Source organism: Physeter macrocephalus, chromosome 8 (assembly GCF_002837175.3).
Source record: "Physeter macrocephalus isolate SW-GA chromosome 8, ASM283717v5, whole genome shotgun sequence".
NCBI classification, from domain to species: domain Eukaryota; kingdom Metazoa; phylum Chordata; class Mammalia; order Artiodactyla; family Physeteridae; genus Physeter; species Physeter macrocephalus.
Genome location: NC_041221.1, coordinates 101,033,853 through 101,055,717, shown reverse-complemented (window position 1 = coordinate 101,055,717; position 21,865 = coordinate 101,033,853). Strand labels below are relative to the sequence as shown.

General features: G+C 36.3%; 1 protein-coding gene across 1 annotated transcript in view; it reads left to right on the top strand.

Moving 5' to 3' along the window:
• The first annotated feature begins 7,791 nt into the window (after positions 1-7,791).
• The window catches only part of SLCO6A1 (solute carrier organic anion transporter family member 6A1), a 110,335-nt gene continuing 96,261 nt past the window's right edge, over positions 7,792-21,865 (top strand). The window contains exons 1-2 of the mRNA XM_024121918.1: positions 7,792-8,125; positions 19,225-19,485. Of these exons, the coding sequence (XP_023977686.1) occupies positions 7,792-8,125; positions 19,225-19,485 (595 nt within the window). The remainder of the gene's footprint in view (positions 8,126-19,224; positions 19,486-21,865) is intronic.

Sequence of the window (21,865 nt, the reverse complement as noted above, 5' to 3'; positions counted from 1 at the left end):
GGATGTTTAGTAGCATCCTACCCCTCACCCTGAGTTGCGACAAACAAAAATGTCTCTAGACATTGCCAGATGACCCCCGGGGGAAAAATCGCTCCTTGTCAGGAACCCTTGAATTAGATCAAATATAGAATTCCTAGCTCACTCCTGATCCATGTGATATTTTAAGCAAAGGGCTTAACTTTCCTGAGCCTGTATATCTGAAAAACTGAGTGAAATGCTGAATACGTAGCACAGTGATTGACAGAGAGTAGGCACACAACAAATTACAGTTCTCTTTGCTTCCTCCTTCTTTTCAATTTTGAAAATCCAACAGGTTATCCTAGATTCTAGAAATGGAAACATATCGTAACAAAGCAGTTTACCCTTTGTGTGGTAAATAATGGGACTTTATTTTAAGCTCGAAGTAAATCCCTGCAGTAAACATTGGAGAAAAGAACTGTGGTAATTTTGTTAACATTTAAAAAAAATATTTTAAAATTTAAATCATTAAAAAATTTTATTTTAATATTTACCTTATTTTTAAGTTTAAAATTTGTATATTTTGTAGTTTTAATTCATTTTCATTTGTATTGTCACCTTTGATTTTCACAAAAACCATATGAAATAAGTAGGTTAGGGAGAATCCCCATTTTATAAATAAAGATTCTTGGGTTAAGAGAGTTTAAATGACTTGTCAAAGACATAAGGTTAATAAGTAAGGAAGACGGATTTTGACCTAAGTCTCTGATTCCAAATGTAGTACGTTTTCCATTTATAATAATTACCTTCTACTAGATTAAATATATTATTTGAATACAATGCTGCATATTTAGTTGCAGCACATATTATCTTTATTTAAAGATTTTGATATGTACTTATCATCATGTAATACAGTTCAAAATTTGAGGGGGATGAAGAGCAGACTGTTTTTTTTTTTTTAATGTTTCTTTTTGGTTGTTTTTAAATTTACACAGATTGTACTTAATTTACCATGTAATAAATGTTATAGAAAAAAATCAGAGATGTGAAATGGACTTTGTCCAAATGTACAAAACTCATAGACAGGTTTCCTTTTTTTGAAACCTATGTCTGTAGGACAAGACTCTACAATAAAAACATGCTCTTAATCATTGGGAAAGAGCTTCCAGATCACTAGTTAAAAATGCTCCTTTCTCAAGAGAAACCAGCCGGTCACTTGCATAGTAACAACTTTTAATGTTCTATTTGAATAGCTCTAACTTTGTTATTATTTTTATAAATTACCATTATGACACATTTGAAAGTCTTAGAACAGGATTTTGAAATCAAATGAGAAATATTAGGAAACGGAATACTAAGACATTATGTGAAAAAAGTAGTTCAAAAAAATAGGTAAAAACTGTATTCCTATAACTTTGAAAAAGTTATGAAGGATGGAAAATAAAATGGTATTTATTCCCCAAATAAGGACTGATGATAAAGGTCTAATTAGTTAATCTCAAAAGTCACTGACACAAGAAAAAGATTATTGTGTTTTAGTTTAACTAAAGGATTTTAGAATTCCCTTTGTGACTAGCTTGGGATCTATGCTACTTCTTTTATTAGAGAGGGAAAGAAGAGAGTTCCTTAACCAACACAACCTGGGAATTTCAATACAATAAAGATAAATTTGAGAACTCTTATTGTAATCTGCATAGTTACTGGACTCATCTTGAAGTTTCTGGAGCTGAATGCCTAGAACTCTTTCTAAAGATTACTGCTGTCAAATGAAAAATGATCCAGAAAAAGTAGAGAGAGGAAGAAAGGGAAGGAAGGAGGGAGGGAAGGAGGGAAAAAGAAATAATTAAGGGTCTGGGTGAAGGCAGCTGATCAGTTTAGTTCTGAAGGATATATTCAGAGTGTTTTCTGTACACTAAGAGTGTTTTGATGACGTGTCTTTATGAGCTAGTGCAACTACCAACCTCATTCTTAGTATTACATGTAAGGATAACAAGTAACATTCTGAAAGCTGATATTTCACATAATTCTGAAAGCTGATATTGCCCATTCGGGAGCTGTCTTTACCTACATTTCATTACTTTATCCTTCCCTTTCCACTTCATTTTCACTTTCTCTCAACTAACCTGTGACCAAAATATCAAATCAGTAAGAAGTATGGACCAAGATTCTATTGAATACTTCTTATTGGGTTCTTTTAGGACTTTGGTATTCCAGGGTATAGGGTTCATATTTACCGTTTAAAGCACAGGAATCAAGACCACAGGAGAGGGAAGCAGGTTTGCAGTATGGTACGTGTCATAAGTAAATGTTATCCTTGAGGCTTTTCACCCTCTTTTTCTTAACAGGAATATCTTCAGTCTATACCACATTTCAAAGTGATCCATAGAGATGGCTACATTCTTGTATCAGTGGTTCTCAAACTTGGCACCCCATTGGAGTCACTGGGGAATTTTTAAAAATAATGATTCCTGGGTCTCACAACCAGAGATTCTGAATTAACTGGCCTGAGTGTAACCTGGGTATTGAGATTTTTATTAAGCTTCCTAAGTATTTCTAATGTGAAGTCACGGTTATGTATTTATGGTTTAGCTGGTGATCTGATATAGACTGTAGAATTGATGGAAATTTGCTGAGGCACATGAGATTCTAACCGATTATAAACCAACAAAATATTGAGTGTGTTCTTAAACTCCATTAAGAATTATCTCTTCAATTACATGTGATAGATCAAGGATGGAATCAAGAACCAAATTAGTAGTCACTGTTTTACCAGTAATGTTTGTCATTGAGCTCCCATTTAGGATTGCTTTGTACAGGTTTTTTCAAGTACTGACCAATTCTAGACTAACATTAGCCATGTTATTATTACTTTCAGAGGAAAGAGGTGAAGGAAAGAAGTGAATACAGTACTGACTCAGATGATGACCTCATAACAAAAGTTATGTTTTTTTAAACATCTATCCTGCAACTAGGCCATGCTAGAAGTCTTTCTTGCCATCATGGAACCTACATTATTTCCATAAAATTTTAGGACCTAGGTTTGTTTTCATAGCTAAGCTATCTTTTGTACTAATGTATCAACAGTTACTTGAAATGTTATCCCCAACACGTTAAATTTCCTTGCAGCACAGGTGTGAGAAACCCTGCAGTTAACCATTTTTTCCCCACTAGATGTTTAATAAAAGTCTGTTTATCTGTCATGAACAACATTGACAAAACTTTAATTGAGGGGAAAAGAAGTAAAAAGTGAATAATAATATTTTAATAAACTATGCAAATAAAACACTTTCAGGGACTTTCCTGGCAGTCCAGTGGTTAAGACTCCATGCTCCCAATGTAGGAGGCACAGGTTCGATCCCTAGTCAGGGTACTAAGATCCCACATGCACCACAGCACAGCCTAAAAACAAAACAAAACAAAACAAAATACTGGTAAATTTTTTAAAAGGGTATGCTGTCTAAACATAGCTAATTTTGTTGTCTCAACCTTAAACCCTAAGGGGGAATTGTATCTAGAGCACATACTGTGTTAGAGTAGTTTTAAGTCTGCAGAACCTCAGTTAGTTTGTTGAAACTTTCAATTAAGAAAACTTTAGGAGAAAGAAAAATATTCTAGGCCTGTGTTTTTCATTTAGAAGGTTGCTACCAATATTAAAAATTAATTTACAATGTATTGTTTATGAGTTTTTCAGTCATGCATATGTTTATGCTTCAGTCATACACACATATGCACACATACATATATACACTCATATACACATTATGGGTGTATATATGTGTGTACTGAGTTGCAGTGTAAAATATGCTTTTTATTATAGGCTATGGTTTAAAAAATTTAGTATACTGGACAAGCAAAAATTAGATGCTGTTCTAGTGCCATAGTTTTCTGCAAAAACAGAATTTTATTGCATTATGATAGTGGAATCTTAGCATATAAACAAATTCATTCTATACTCAATTATCCCTAAAGTTTGCAAATACTAGTAATATAACTGTGAGAGCTCTTGGATTTATTTTCTTAAGAAATATTATGAATACATATAGAAACAGTAATATCTTGTTTTTATTTTTCTCTCTCTTTCTTGCAATTACTATACTGTTGTTCCCTCTTCTGTTTTCTGGAAGAGTTTGTACAGACTTCATATTATTTCTTTTTTTTCCCAGTTTTACTGAGATATAATTGACATATAATATTGTATTAGTTTTAGGTGTACAACATAATGATTTGCTATATGTATATATTGGAAAATGATTATCATGATAAGTCAATATCTATCACCTCACATAGTTACAAATTTTTTTCTTGTTATGAGAACTTTAAAGATTTACCCTCTTAACTCCTCAGAGAGAATTCTTTGGGCTCTCTTTTATAAAGACACTAATCCTATTCATGAGGGCTCTACACTACATTTATGAGGGTCTGCATTCATGACCTAATCACCTCCCAAAGGCGCTACCTTTAAATACCATCACTTTGGGAGTTAGAATCTCAATATGAATTTAGGGAGACACAAACATTCAGTTTATAGCAAATTGTCAGTACAATGTTAAATAGAAATGGCAGGATTAGGCATCCTTGTTTTGTTCCTGACCTTAGGGAGGGAAGCATTCAGTCTTTCATCATTTTAAATATGATTTGGAAGTTTTCCACAGATACCATTTATCAGTTTGAAGAAGTTCCCTTCTATTCTTAGTTTCTTGAGTGTTTTTTATCATGAAAGGGTGAAGGATATTTTCAAATGCTCTTTCTACATCTGTTAAAATGACCATGTAGATCTTGTCTTTTAATGACATATTGTATTACATTACATACACATTTTTGAAAGATATTTTGCTGAATAAAGGATTCTTGGTTGGATCTTTTTTCTTTTACATTTTAGAGATATAGTTTCATTGTATTCTGGCCTGCATAGTTTCTGATGTTATAATTTTTAAAAAATTAATAGCTCCATCAGTTATGTTTCTATTTTTTCTGACTTTCTTTAAACATCCCTAATTAGGATTGATTTTTACCAGCTTGACTATGGTATGTTTAAGTGTGTTTTTCGTTGTATTTATCTTGCTTGGCATTTTCTGAAATTATTGCATATGTGGTTCTATATCTTTCATTAGTTCTGTAAAATTTGTAACCATTATATCTTCAAATAATTCTTCTACCTCATTGTTTCTCTCTGGTACCTCAATTATACATATGTTAGACCATTTAATACTAAGTTCCAGACATTGTATATAAAAGAATATTGGAGACTGGTGTATTTATATCTAGAAATGATGATTCTTCTTTCGTTTGGCTATTAGTATAGGTTTGTCAATGTTGACAGAAGTAGAGTTTGATTTGGGTTTTGTTTTTCCTATATTTATCTTCAGTGCACCACAGGGTTAAAATTCTTCTAATGGGGACTGCAGCTACCTTATGTATCATGTGAAACCTGGAGTACTTGAGGGTTTTGGTTAGTGTTACTACTCCGTCCTCAGCTTTCAGGCACCAAAGATTGGGTCTCCCTTTCCTCTCATGACCCACTTATGTTGGTGGAATGCTATTGCTTTTTACTCATGCAAAACTCATAATGGAAGCAGGGGATACGTTCCCTGGTCCAGCCTCAATCTTAGGCCCTGAGTGCCTGAGCTTCAAGGGTTGGACTTTGTCTTGTTTTGGTGGCAGTCCTTGGGAAGGAATGATGTTCTTGTCCCTCCCTCTTTGGAAGATAGTTTTTATTTCTACCCTTCCCTCTGGTGGTAGCCACCTTCTGGGTGGACCACAGGACAGGATGGTTTCCTGCCCCTCCCTCAATGACAAATGGCTTTTGTTCTGTCCCTCTCCTTGTAACATCTAAACTTTACCAGGGGTTGGGGGCAGGAATCTCAGAGGCAGAACCGCTTCTGCTTTGCATTCCAACAGCGTCAGGAATACAGAGATGGAGGGTATAAGGATGAGCGAGTATTCCTGCTTCTCCCTTAGTGGCAACCTATCACCGTTAAATGCTTTCTTCATTGAGTAGAGCACACATCCTTTTGAATAGCAAAGATCTGGTAAGTGGGTGTAGATTCCCCTTGTGTCTGAGGTTCCTAAGGTTTCTAAACTGTTGTGCCAACCTCACTTTGCCTTTACGTATTCATTAAAATTTCAGGTGTTTTCTTCCTACCTTCTTTTATGGTTGCTATTTCTTCCTTCTGTGCTCTGCCAAAGGTGAAACAGTTGGTGAGTCTCATCCTTCTTGCAAGGTGTTTGTATCCTTGGAATCATTTCACCTGGTTGCTTTGGGCTCAAAAAAGTGATAATTTTAAAAATTATCTAGCTTTCTTTTTGCTTTTTTCCTTTGGTTATTGTTGTTGTTAGAGTGGGGGTAACATTCAGTTTGGCTCTCCGTATTTTGAGTAGAAGTAAAAGTACTAGTACCATTTATTTTGATCAGAGCTGTCTTTTTCATTCTGCTCTCAGGCAGTGCTCAGTCTGGTACCAAAGCACAAGAATAAGAGTCCAACCTCTTTCCTACCTCCTAGGCTTTCTGTTTCCTTTATGCTTATTAATGTCATGAAGCAATATGAAGGGAGAATCCTAGTTGAGTATGATGAACATGGGAAAACTAGGTCATTGTTCCTCTGTTTGTAGTTACATATATTTGACAAATTAAGTTTCTTAGTATAGGCAAAATAACATTTCCATTCACCAATGGGCATATAGCTCTGCTGAAGAAAGTCCAGCCTCAGGTCACTGGTGGTGTCTCTGGTACCTTCCTCCCCAATTCTTCTCCGTGATTTTTTTCCCCTGGTCTACCAGCCCCAGTACCATTTTAGCAGCACAAAAACTTGTTGAAGAGCTGGATTGTTTTTGATAACACACGTCTAATCCAGGGGAGGAAAGATAGTTTCATTTCTCCTGGAAAGTCATCCTCCCCATACATATGTCCTGAATAACTTGTATTTCTGCCTAAGAAAAGAAAACCAATAAGAAATTGCATTTTAACATAAAAACACACGTTTCATATCCTGGTAATATTCTCTTACATTCTTTCTTTTCAGAAAGATTTTTGTGCCTGGGGAATTACATTGTTTTTTCATCTTGCTGGTTTTCATCCATTTGCTCCTAAGCGAAGTGTTTTACACATAGAAATTATTGTCCTGGAAACTCTATCCCTAGTTAAGAACAGAAAGGATTTTTATTTTCCTCCCTAAATAGGGGAATGGGAAAGTGATTTACTTTCCCAGGTACAAAAACAACCCTACTCTAATGGAAAGGAAGTTTCTTTTTCACGTCTTCTGATTACTCCTGGACATTTAACAATTTTCAGGTTGTTTCTAGCGAGATCATCCAGTTCAAAAAATACCACGATAAAATAAGTCTGGGTAAACTGGGAGACAGTTCTACCGTCCCATCATTGAACATTATCTTTCCTTGCTTCCCAACGAGAAAGTATTAAATAAGTAGTAGCACCCTTTGATGCTAGTGGATCAAAATATCTAATGGATCCTTTGCATTAGAGTTCCTCTGGCGGCCCCTGTCTGTGTGAGCAGTTATCAGAATCTAGTCGTACTAGCTTTCGTCCACGCCCCTCCCCCTAGCCACGTGGAAGCAAAGAAGGAAACAGCCCTGTAAGCTCTCCCAGGGCAACTGTCAGCCTCCCCGCGGGACGTTTGCCTCCTGCCCAAGGAGAAACGTTCCCTCTGGAGGTTTGGGTGGCCACCAGTTCCCGGACGTCCATGCCCGGCAGGCTTTTCCGCTGAAGCAAGGAGGGCAGGCCGCACCGCGCCTGTGGGAACCGCAGCCCACGGCCCGCCCCGCCTGCGCTGCCCAGCGTCAGCCAAGACCCCTGCCTCAGCGGGCCGCGGCGGAACCATGCAAGAGGCCCTAGTGGAAGTGGAGACCCGGGCTGCGCTGGCCCAGCCTGCCGAGAACACCGTGCCCTCAGAGGCCGAGGCCGGGAAAGCCAGGGGAAAAAACTCACGCTTCAGGATCTTTCCAGCTAGCCTGATCAAGTTCGGAAGTTTCAAAAAAAGGGAAAGAGACCAGGCTGGGTCCACGCCCCCCAGTATCAAGAAGGTACGGGAAAAAGAGAAAGAGAGTTTGGAGGGGCCCTGCGGCTTGGGCTGTATGGCTTTTCCCCGCTGTCAGCGTTTTAACAACATCCGTTGCTTCCTGATTTTCTTCTGCATCCTGGTCACCTCTCAATGTAAGCCTGAGGGGGGGCTGGGTAGAGGAGAGGTGGTTCTGGTGCGGGCCAATGCGGGGCGCCAGAGGGTTGCCCACGTTGGGGAGGCGGAAGAGGGACGAGGTGCGTGGGGAGAGCCACGTGTGGTGTGGCGGCCCCACTTCGTGTGGCGGGACTCTCCAGCGTTCTCAAGGTACGTCTGGAATCAAAGCAGGTTAAACGGGCTACCGCCTGGTTTACTTCACCTCATCAGGCACCTGATGGACATAATCCCCCCTCCGTGTGTGAAGGGGGCCTGGCCTCCAGATAGCCTGATGGAGGGAGGGTGGCGTTGAGTCGTTGAACCGTTGTTTGGTCACCAGCCCTGAGAAGATCCGTCATTCAGGGCTGAATCACTTGGGAGATTCAAATAAAGTCGAAAACAGTATCTGTGATCACCAGGTTGTTTCTGCTTCTACCCACAATTTTGAGACGCACTGGCCAAGCCACTTGTCTCCTGGATCTTGTTTCCTTATGTGTGGATTGAAGAGGTGGAGTGGGACCTCAAACTATATCAGAGAAACCAAACTCAAAGGTGTTTATCTTTGCCCACACAGTTTGAAGAAGAGTGTGAATTTAAATGCCTTTAGAGGAGGCGTATATTTTCTTCTTGGCCACAGCCCTCACCACTACCATTACACCTAGATTCTTTATCATCCTGTTTACACTGATGATATTGGAGTTTGCCAAACATGATCTCTTTTTGCTCTAAAATGCTGTGCCTAAATAACTTCAATAAAAAGGCTATATGTGATAAGTACCATATGAGAGGAACAAATAGTCATCAATTTGTCTTGAGAAATCATCAAAGAAGTTTCCTTGAGAAAGAAGCATTTGAATTATGCCTTGACAAATAGGTACAGTGGTAGCTGGGGATGTAGAATATTTATTGAATAAGGAAATGAATGAAAGAGTGTTTTGGTAAATAAACACTCAGATACAGGAAAGCCGTGTTTCAGAATGGTGAGTGACAAGTTTGGCTGGATGATTGTTTCACCTAACCACCAAAACTGGTAATTATATTTATTTTATTCATCGTGTCTCCCCAGGACCTAATATAGTGACTGAGGCAGAAAAGACAATAAATATGTGTTGAATACATAAGTAAATTAAAAAAGAAGAAAAAGACAAATTGTGGCCACATTATGAAGGTCTTTAAATACTAGACTGAGAATTCTGAAAGGATACTAAAAGGTGTTTACTTCCCATTAATGTACTGGGTTAATAAGTCAGGTGCTTTACAAGCATCATCTCAATATAATCTCCCTATTCGGTGGGTAATGTGGAGCCAGTGAACGTTTTTAATGAGTGGTTGCAGTGAATGGTTTTTAGCTCTACTACTTATTAACTGACTTCAAACAGATCATTAGCACAGTTTGGGTATAAATACTGAGTCATTCATAAATGAATTTATGAATTTATATAAATGAATTCATAAATGAATTCTTCATTTTCCATTTATCAATTCATTTATTTATTGTTACATTTTAAACAATTTCAAACATACAGAAAGGGTGCAAAGGCAATACAAAGAATTCCTGCCTCCCCTTCACCCAGATTCTCCAGTTGTTTACATTTTACCACGTTTGCTCCTTCACCTTTTCTTTCCTATACTTATAGACTCTTTCAGACATGGTGCCCCATCACTGCTAAATACTCCAGTGTGCATCTTCCCAAAGTGAGGACATGCTCCTGCATAACCATCTTACACCCCTCCCAGTCAGGAATATTAGTGTGACACCACCATCATGTTATGAATTCATAACCCCACTCACATATTGCCAACTGTCTCAATATTGTCTCCTTTTCCTTTTTGGTCCAAAATTCTATCCAGGAACACATGTTGCATTTAGTTGTCATACTTTAGACTTCCTCTTTAGTCTGCAACAGTTCCTCATTCTTTCCCTGTTTCTTATGTCCATGCCAGTCTTAAAGTATATGGGTCTTTCATTCTCTATGTTGAAGTTTGACATGGGTTTTTTTATCATTCCTTATGACCAGACTCAGACCATACCTGCCTGCCTGCCACCCTCTCCCTCTCTCTCCCCCAAATCTGTGGTTTGCCTTTTCATTTTCTTACTTGTGCCTTTTTGATGAAAAAGGTGTTCACTTTTGTTGAAGTCCAGTTTCTTAATTTTTTATGGTTCATTCTTTTTGGTTTCTATCTAAGAATGTATTGCCTAACTCAATGTCATGAAGATTTTTTGTTTTGTTGTCTTCTAGAATTTTTATGGTTTAGCTCTTATGTTTAGATCTCTGATCCATTTTGAATGATTTTTTTGTGTGTGTATGGAAAGGGTAAAAAATCATTTTTCTCCATATGGATACTTTATTCCAGCATGATTTATTAAACAGACTGTCTTTTGACCCATTGCATTACCTTGACACTGTTGTTGAAATTCTAATCTCTAGAGTCTTTTTCTACCCTCTCTATTCTGTTTTATTGAACTAATATGTCTAACTTATGCAAATGCTGTATTGCATTGTTTTCTCTGGTTTTATTATATGTTTTGAAATCAGGTATTTTTCTGACTTTGTTCTTTTTAAAAGTTTTGGCTATCCTAGGTACTTTGCCTCTCCACATTAATTGTAGAATCAATTTGTTTAATTCTGTAAAAAACTTACTGGGATTTTAGTTGGGTATGCTTTGATTCTATAGGTTTGGAGACAATTCACATCTTTTTTTTTCTTTTGATTTATTATAAGAAAGAATACAGAAATTACTATTGCTCAAAACAGTCATTCTACTGGAAACCTCTATATGTATATATTATTTTCTTTTTTTGAAAGATAGTGGCTAGGAGAGTAGATTTTCCAGACCCCGATGAAAGATTCATTTTGCAGTCAGCTTAAGCCTATATATATATTTTTTAACATCTTTCTCGGAGTATAATTGCTTTACAATGTTGTGTTAGTTTCTGCTGTATAACAAAGTGAATCAGCTATATGTATACATATATCCCCATATCTCTTCCCTCTTGCATCTCACTCCCACCCTCCCTATCCCAGCCCTCTAGGTGGTCACAAAGCACCGAGCTGATCTCCCTGTGCTGTGTGGCTGCTTCCCACTAACTATCTATTTTACATTTGAGAGTGTATGTATGTCCATGCTACTCTCTCACTTTGTCCCAGCTTACCCTTCCCCCTCTCTGTGTCCTCAAGTCCATCCTCTACAGAAAATTGACATCTTAACAATACTGAGTGTTCTGATGCCTGACCATGGTGTATCTATTTATTTAGGTCTTCTCTCCTGCAAGTTTGCTGTATTAATTTATTAGTTTTAGGAGCCTTTTGGCAGATTCCTTAGGATTTTTAACTACATGATCATGTCAGCTGTGAATCAGGACAGTTTTACTTCTTTCTTCCCAGTCTGTATGCTTTTTATTTCTTTTTCTTGCTTTCTTGCACTGACTAGGACCTCCAGTACAATGTTGAATAGAAGTTCTGAAAAGAGATATTCATTTATTTTTCCTGATTTTAGGTAGAAATCATTTAGCCTTTCACAATTAAGTATGTTAACTGCAGGGGTTTTGTGGATACTCTTTACCAGTTTGTAGATGTTCCCCTTTATTCTTAGTTGGTTGGGAATTTTTATCATCAATGGTGTTGAATTTTATCAAGTGTTTTTCTTCCTGTATCTATTGAGATGGTTCTTCTTATTTATTCTATTAACATTATATATTGTGTTTTTTGATTTTTGGATGTTTAACCAACCTTGCATTCCTGGGATAAATCCTTATTGCTGGCCTATTATCTTTTTTAATAGATTGCTGGATTCAATTTGCCAAAATTTTGCTAAGAATTTTTTTTAATGAGAGTATTGGTCTGTAGTTTTCTTGGAATGTTTTTGTCTGTCTTTAGTATCAGGTTATACTGGCCTCATTAAATTAATTTGGATGCGTTCCTTTCTCTTCTTTTTTCTGAAAGAGTTTATGTATGATTGGGTGCCTACACAGACTCTTTCAGAATTAGTTTGTCGATTTATTGCCTCTCTATATCAATATTAGTATCAGCTTTTTGCCTCTCAGCTCCAAACTCATCCTTTTTGCCTGCTCTGTGAAAATAGATCTGGGCCCTTTAAATATTTTTCTTTACCAGCTGTCACAATGTTAAATTTTATCAGTAGAAGGTACTGGAGAGCCATTACATAGGAAATTTTACTTCTTGGTTCCAGTGTGTTTGCTTGGCAAGCTCCTGCAGTGTATACAGGTTTCTCTATCATCAGGCTGTTGCATTGCTTGCATCTTCTCCAGTATCCCTCTGCTGTAGTGCATGGTGGCCAGAAGCACTCAGTGGCTGGCAGCTTCCTTTGGCATTCCCCATGAAGAGCTTTCCCCAGCACATAGAAGGAGAACTACCACAAAGTTTTAGAGTATAGATTTCCTGCCAGTTTTGTTAGCATGACACCACAGTGACTTCTTGGTCATTCAATAAGCCATGGCTATGCTCTCTACAACATGGTCTGAATTTTAGCCCTGGAGTGCTCCCTTTCAGCCCTGGGGGAGTGGTTGTTCCTCATATGGGCTATTTCTATATTCTTTAGCATTCTCTTTACATCTAACTAGCTAATGCCTTGTTACATGAATCTCCTGTTATAGTTAATAATTCTCTATATGAAACTCTTCTTGTTCAAATTACTGTGTGGTTTCTCTCTTCTGATTGGATTCAGACTGTTATGGAATTGGTATCAGGAGTAGTCCCAGAAGATATACTCATAAAGTTGTAATTTTAGGATTGATTTTGTTATGCCTTTCATCTTGAGTGAAGTGCTGAGCTCTTTGCCAGTGGAAGACAGGTAGTAGTTCTTGGCATGTAGTGGTATCATAATTAATCAAGCTATCACCTATGTTTGATTGGGATGAAATGCCAAATGAAGCATGTACCTTGAAAGCCGAGTGGATGCTGTAGTTTACCTTATGGTAGTAATGATGACTATAAGGACTCTGGTGATGGATGGAATCTTTTGAATGCCCTTAAGCACTTATGAAGAGAAAATGACAAACTTAGGTTTGTTAACTCTCAGCTCAAGTTATAGTCTGAGAATTCAAGGGCTCCCATCAAAGCACTGAAATAAGCTCTCATTTCTTTTAACCACAGAACAGATATTTCTGGAAATCAAACACAAAATTTAAATGTATGGATTGATGAATTATAATGACAGTTGAATTCAAAATCTTGTCAGATTTGCCATATGTCTTCCCCTCTCTTATGTATTGAAGAAGAGTGTTAATTTTTCAGTCTGTTCAGTTTGTTACTTATTAGGACATAGTGGTAACTTCCAAGCTCTTTACATGTGGAACTGGAACTGTGTGTCAGTATTTGTGTGGACACATATTTTCATTTCTCTGGATTTATACCTAGGAGTGAAATTGCTCAGTCATACGGTACCTCTACAGTTAAATTTTTAAGTGTGCTCTAGGTTTTCCATATATGTACTTCAACGATTTGAAGATGTTACCTTTTATTCCTAGTTCATTGAGTGTTTTTGTTATGAAAGGGGGTTAGATTTTGTCAAATGCTTTTTCTGCATTTTGATGTTCATGTGGCTTTTATTTTTTAATATATTAATTTAGTTAATTACAATGATTCATTTTCATATATTGAATTGAAATTAAGGAGGCCTATGGCTTTGGGCACTTAAATTTGGTGAAACATTCAAAATAATCATAGAGACAACCTATTTAAAGAGCTTTGTCTTGTAAAGTATTTGTCAAAGAAAGATTCTTTGAATTGAGTATTTTGTCTGAAATATTTCAGTACAAAAATATAGCTGAAGACATTATTTAGTAGTGTTTTCTTTGAGCTTATGGGATACTTGCACACTTATAAAGAGTGTTTTTTCAATGAAAATATTATGATCTGCAGTAAAGAGTCATTTGGAGGCTTTAACAACTTCAAATTTATTAACTATTATATTGGAGATCTCTAAGACCTCACTCAGGCTAAATGATTCACTAGAAGGACTCAGAGAAAGATGTTATACTCATGGTTATGATTTATTATAGTGAAAGGATACAGATTGAAATTAATAAAGGGAAAAGGCACATGAGACAAAGTACAGAAAAAACCAGGCCAAGCTTCCATGTGTCCTTTTCCAGTGGAATTAATACTAGGGATATGCTTAATACTCTCAGCAACAACGTGTGATAACACATATGCAAAGAGTTGCCAACCAAGGAAGTGCATGTGAGTCTTGTTGTCCAGGGTTTTGTTTTTGTTTTTGTTTTTGTGGGGGTGTCAGTCCTCTAGGCATGCAGCATCTGTGTGACTGACCTCAGCTACTCAGATTCTATTACCCCATCCCTCACACTCGACAAAAAAGGCATTCACCATAAATCATGTTGTTAACATAAACTGTCTGACCAAAATGGGACTGTGTGGCTCAAGGCCTCCCGCATATAAAAGCACTCTTATATGGCAGAATATTCCAAGGGCTCAGAGTCATCTCCCAGGAGCCAACCAAAGACCAGTCTTGAAGACAGGCCTTTTTTTGAGCAACCCAGGCCTGAGTTAACTCTTTACTGCAAAACTATAAAAAGCAACTCTGAATTACAATTAATTTTATAAGAACAATTAGAGATAAGATCATATTAAAATATATTCTTCGGAAAAAATATGAATTAACATTTTATTAGAGGTAAGTATGGCAAAAAAATTGGTTAAAGTATCTGAGTGTGTAATGAGAATAATATTCCTTTATTTTGTAAACATCATGATATATTATATAAAGATATTTTAAAAGTTTTTGACTAAATTTTTAGCTTCACTAATGTAATGAAACTAGTTGGTTTATAAATTACAAAAATTATATGATTTTTTTATGTAGTTCTCCATACCAGGCATTGAACCAGGAAAAATACAAACAAAACAACCCTTAAAGATGGGAAACTGGAATTGGTTATCTGAACTGATTGGTCTTGAAAGCAATGAAAAAAGCAATATTTGTGCCTGTGGAAAATGGTACACTGGAAGTCAATGGCATGTAGTGACTTAAAAGAGTTATTTAAAATGTTGCCTGGGATAAAGTTCTTACTGGAGGCAAGACTTTGGGAGACAAATAGCTTCTGCAATTGAGTCCTATGGTGGAACTTTTGACTACAAAGATTTTGGGGTTGATTGCTTCTCACTGCACTGAAAAATTCACAGAAAGAAAATGAGAAGTTTAGGGCATGATTAGAAATGCCTGAGCTTTTCTGATGGTTCTGTGAGAATCTTATCACTTTTAGGCACATACTGCATATTTGGAACAGTACCAGCCCGTATTCACACTTTCAGAATTACAACATAAGTTGAATTCATAAATTTATGAGATCACTTATGTGAGAGTTGGGGCATTGATTGGAGAAGAGTGGAACACTGAGAATTGGGACAAAGGCATTTGGGTGGAATTGTGTGAATCCAACAACTGTAAACTGAAATCCTGAACCTCCTTTCCCAGTAGGAGCAACTATTCCTGCTGTGTCTCAAAAAGAAGCAATTCCTTGCTTGGAGACACTGAATTTACTTCACCTGAGTTAAGGGAATGCTGATTGCCCTCATGACCCACCCTACCATCCCTTATTGCTACTAGACTCATAGCTAGAATCAGATTACAGCCTTCCCAGAATGACTAACATAAAATCTATCCTGGGAGGTAATATCTTATACACCCAAAATTTGCCTGCCACTTCAGTGATGTCTCTAGGGACCAATTGGTATGGAGTGTGCAGGGCTACCTCTTCTCAAACGAAGGAAAAGTTTTTCATTTCTACCACCCACTACTAAGAAAAAACATAACCTTTGGTGAACCTGTGATTTTTTGAAGACAAAAGTCTGCTGTAGTATAATGCTATATGAAGCATTATAGCCCTGAAAAACAGAAAAGAGGAAGTCCTTCCAGTGGGCAAAACATTGGAGAGTACATCTGATTGTCTGTATTGCCTAGATACCAGGCTGCCTTTGACTAACGGTTTGACCATTTGGTGACTAGGAAAGGGTTGGGTAAGTGATATGTGTCTCTGAATGGGCAGAGTTATCCTATGTAAATGTTTACCAAAAGAAATCCATTGCAGAGGAAGCTCTCAATAATGAAGTAGATAGACAACTATCCTGTGAATATTAATCAGCCTCTTTCCTCTGCCATTGTATGTCTTGTTCAATGGGCTCATATTTATAGTGACAGTTGCATCAAAGATAAGAGTTTATATGAGAGCTGAATGCAAGGCTTTATCTTCACCAGAGCTGATCTGGCTATTGCATTTCGGAGTGCCTGAATTGCCACCAGGAAAATTCAACACAATCCAGGAAATAACTCCATTCCCTGTGAAACCAACCAGCTATCTGGAGACAGGTTGATTATGTTATCTGCTTCTATTATAGAGTGGGCAATAATTTCTCATCACTGAAATAGATATTTATTTTAGATCTGGGTTCTTCTTTTATCACCACAGTTCTGCCAGGACAACTATAATTGGACTTAATGAATGCCTCATACACCATCATAATCATCTTATGTAGTATCACATTGCTTTTAACGAAGGAACTCGTTTTACAGCAAAAGAAGTACGTCAGGAAGTTCATGTTCATGGAACTCACTGGTCTTACTACAGAGTTCAATAACCAGAAACTCTTGGCGTTATAGATAATTTTAATGTCCTGTTGAAGACTCAGATGAGGCTTCAGCTAGGAGACAGCAGTCAAAAGTTTGGGTACTGTCCTGTAGAGTGAGGCATATGCTTTATGATAGTAACCTATATATGTTATCTGAAATCAAGAGGAAGAAGAGAGGGTGAATTTTGGAAGGAGGAAGTTATAAATATCAACTGTGGTCTCATAACCATTTACAGACATAAAAACTGTAGCAACTATGCATTTTTCTCTTGTTTTAAGTGTATGCACACACAAACATATATACATTTGTGTGTGTATGTATTTCAATTTTTAATTTTTTTCTCTTCCTCTTTCGCTACTATTTTATAGAAGAGTATTGTGGAAGATAACTTTACAAATTTGTCTTTACAGAATATTCCTGAATCGGAAGAAGAATTAATACCCCAACCCCAGAGACAGACACAGTTACTGACAGGACATTCCTTGCCTTGGCCAGTATCCTCCTTGGCCACATTTAAAATGAGAGTTGACAAAGTGAGAGAGTGGCATGGACATATATACACTACCAAACGTAAAATAGATAGCTAGTGGGAAACAGCCGCATAGCACTGGGAGATAGGCTCGGTGCTTTGTAACCACCTAGAGGGGTGGGATAGGGAGGGTGGGAGGGAGGGAGACACAAGAGGGAAGAGATATGGGAACATATGTATATGTGTAACTGATTCACTTTGTTATAAAGCAGAAACTAACACACCATTGTAAAGCAATTATACTCCAATAAAGATGTTAAAAAATAAAAAAAAAATGAGAGTTGAAGAAAATGCTTTTAGGTGCAGCAAAGTTTCTATATCTTGTTTCTTGCTGGTTTTGGTCTGTTAAACTGCTGTGGTTCTGGGTCGATTATGGTTTCTTCTGAAATACAGTTCCCTCACAGATTTAGTTAGGCCTACATCTTTGCTTAATTATTTATTTACTTATAGCATTTATACCTTACAATTTAATTTTTATGTTAAAGAAAACCCATTCAGGTTTGTGATTCAACTAGAAGAAGGGTTAAATTACCTTGAAATTGATACGGTGACTAACTGAACTATGTGTCTCCCTTTTTGGGGAAAAAGTGAGAACATCTTTGTTTGTAAGAATGATAATTGCAACATGTTTGGCAGAAGCATGATTATGTTGCTATTAATTTGGTATGGAAGTTTAAATATGGGAAGAAGGGTGAAAATGTGTCCTAAGTAGTCCAGAGGGTGAACTCTTCAAGTTAGTCATTGGCCATGCACTCCATTGTTGCCCTTCTGGACTCACTCCTATTTCCAAGGGGACTGGCAGCCTGTAAACTATATTTACCAGACTTCCTTGCCAGCTGGCTTCCACTTAGGTGTTGCCAGTAAGAGGCTGTGGCAGTACATTTGAAAAAGGGGCAAGGGGAAGCCTCTCTCTTTTTTCTCTCTATTCTGGTGACGATTTTGGCAGCAGCAGAAATACTGGGTAAGTGAAGGCTCCTGGATTTATAGTCAGGAATAAATAAAGCTCCATCAGCAACAGCAGTGGATGATGCAGCAGTACAGTGTTCATGGGCACTGGCTCAAGCAACTGCAAGAACAGCAGAAACAGCAGGTGACTATGAGGTAGCTAAATTTCATAGCATTAATAGGTGTGTGGGTCCTGGCTTCCTACAAACAGGTAGTGATTGCAGTTCCAACAGCAGTAGCAGCAGCAGTAGCTGTCACTACTCCAGCAACTTTAGTGGCATTTATATCATGAGTTTTGATTAGTAACTATTTTTTCTTTTCACTCCAACAAATATATTACTTTTGTAACCAACACCGATATCAATTTCTTTGTTTCAAATATTTAGTATGTTTTTCTTTCCCAGTTGGATGCTGAGTTATAGAAATACACATATATGATGCCATTTACTTACTGTTCAAGAACATGACAAATGATACTCTATATTGTTAAAGGATGTATATATACATTGTCAAGAAAAGTGTTAAAACGGCTCAGAAATGGTAAACTCCAAATATTAGATATGGGTTCTAGAGCAAGAGAGAAGAATGTGTTTAGGGAGTGCATGTTAGGTTTCAACTATTTTGATAATGTTTTATTTCCTATTCTGGATGGGAGATTAGCAAATATTCATTAGATTGTTATTTATTCATTTTTTAATAATTGAAACATAATACATTAAAATAAAGATCAGTACTGAGATGATTAAAAAGAGCATATTCTTCAGTATATTACTCATAAATATAGTTTAAAAATAGTTAAATTCAATTAGCAAATATTTCATAGAGGTTAAGACCTATTAGTGTTTTAGAAAAGGAATTATTATGTATTTATAGATCTTAAACATTCAGAGTAATGTAAAATAAACTTGTCATTGAAAATTGTTTTGTTTTTCAGTGATTATCATTATGATCTATTTTGTCTTTATAAAGATAATTTAATGCATATTATTGCTTTCTTTTTTTCTTTTTACATTTTAGGTATTGTGTTTGGTCTTGTAGATCTGAGCACTGACAGTTTTCAGAAGGAGAATCATCTGAAAACCACTGAGAATTTAGTGTTGTCATTGACCTATGATATTTCATCTTGCCTGGTAGTAGTGTTTATAGCATATTATGGAGGGAAAGGAAACATACCAGGATTGATTATCGTTTCCTCCTTTTTGGTGGGATTTGGATCACTTTTATTTGCTTTTCCATACTTTAGTGGTGGAAATTATAAAATGACGGTAGAAACTGAAGGTAAGATTTTAAGATACTATCATACATCATTATTTAAACCATTGGCTCTTAAAATAGACTGTGATATTTATCTGTCTGTACATTCATTCATCTGTATCTATTTATATGATCAAGTTTATTAAGCTAATTAATGGTAGCTCCCTGATAACATGTATGTCATTCTACCATCTTCTCATGATCATATACCCTTTCATCTAAGAGATGGGTCTAGTAAGATGAAAGAATATTTTGGATGATATTTGGGATAATATTTGGGATAATTATTTTGTGAAATTGGTTTTCTTTTATCAATTTTCATATATATTATAAATCTTTTGATTTATGTCTTCCACAGTATACTTAAATTGATCCCTTTATTTTGACCTCAACACACATATACACAAGTACAAAGACAAAGATAACCAAACTTACACAGACACACACAAAAAGTCAGAACTTTTCTAGCTACTTCTGCCATTTCAAAATGGGTGCTGCCCTTTGACACAGGACTTCGAATCTGGAAAGATTGGAGGCTTCTTTGCTTTCTTCATTGTTATTTTTTGATTTATTCCACAATTTTTTGCTACTCCCAGTAGATAAAAAGGGTATTTGAAGTTCATAGCACTATTTCTGACACTTTTGTGTCAGGGACTTTCTTGTTATGCATAGGCTTATAAAAGTGTTGGAATGCATTTACCAGTTTTGGAAACTTTAAACTGGGCTTTAGCAAGAAATGATGGAAAAGGCATGAGGATGTCTCTATATGTGTGTATATACATGTTTATGATGTTTAAAAGTATGTTTGTGATGTGTGTTTATGCTGTGTGTTTACAATATAAATAAAAATAGTTCATATTAAATATAATTTATATAATATATTAAGATATTTAGCAATATATACTATGTAATTCATATTATAAATATACTGATATGTATATGATATATATCATATAATTTATGAAATATATAATATTCACATATATTTATAATCTGTTTATTATATTTGTAGACTATATGTAGAATAAATACATTTATTAATTTATAGAATATATCTGTAATATATTTATTATATTTATATAATGGACAGCTAATTGAATTAGAAGATGACTTATGGGAAGAAGGGAATGGATAACACTTTACTCCTATTCTTCCCAAACCCTGTTCTGGTCAGAAGGGGTGAAAAGTTAGGAAGCACTGCTTGAGACATTAAAAATGCTGCTTGATGAGTACTCAGGAGTAATGAGAGTAGAAATAGTACAATCTTTCTTACTTTGTGTTTTCTTTATAGTATCTAGATTCTACATATTTTATTTTCTGCTTGTGATTAGGAACACGTAATTTATCTAACAACAACCATTCAGTGTATTTACTGGGTAAACCTCTGCTTGTTGTTAGAGAAGCAGAAATAAAGTAAATAAATGGTCTTTGCAGGTAGAAGTGCTTATTTCATACACCATTCTATGCAGATATTTCACTCATTTTGTTGAAAAGTTTAGTTCTTACATAACTAATTTTCTACTCTATGTACATACTTCAGTTTATGTATGTATATATTTTTAATTTCATCCTTTTTTTGTGGGGGGGTCCTTCTCTTATTCTTTTCTGAATATCTCTCCTATTCTATTCTCTATTTTCCCCAGTTACCTGCCATACTCATCTTCCTGTATGACTGGCCTGAACCTTGGAGCAGTCCATTTATCACCACCTTACACTCCCTTTCTCTGCCCCCTCTACCCCATCTCAGTTTTCTGTACTAATGACAAATTGGTCTTCAGTCCCTATGCATCAACTAACATGTAGAAATCATAGTAAACCAAATCCTTCAGAAGTTAAAACTAATTTTCTCCTCTAGTTCATGCAAACAGTTGTATCACACTCTGATCTTTAGTTTCTAGATCTCTACATATAATTTAACACCCAACATATCCATGGTTGCAGTGCACTGTCACGTTACTAAGAACTTCCTAAATATCTGTTATCTCACTGTCTGATTATACCCACTAATTCTTCTAACTCACTCATATAACAGAAACATCAGTTCTTTCCTTTTATTGGAACCTTTAGTGTATTGACGTCTACTTTCTCCCTTTATCAGATTCTCCTTATTGTTACTTTCTTTCATTTGTAGCTTATTTTATGTTCCTTAATATGACATGTTAGAATATTTCAGACATACTCTAATCATTATACTAAGCTCTCTGTCTCACTGTCCTTTCTTGTTCCTGATCTGGAAAACTTTTGATCCAACCATATACCTTTCTTTTATATCTATACCTGGGCTGCTCATGAGTGTTTTAGAGAAAAATCACACAAGAGGACAGCTTAGTCCTACAGTGAATTTGTCTTTTTTTTTTTTTTTTTTTTGTACGCGGGCCTCTCACTGTTGTGGCCTCTCCCGTTG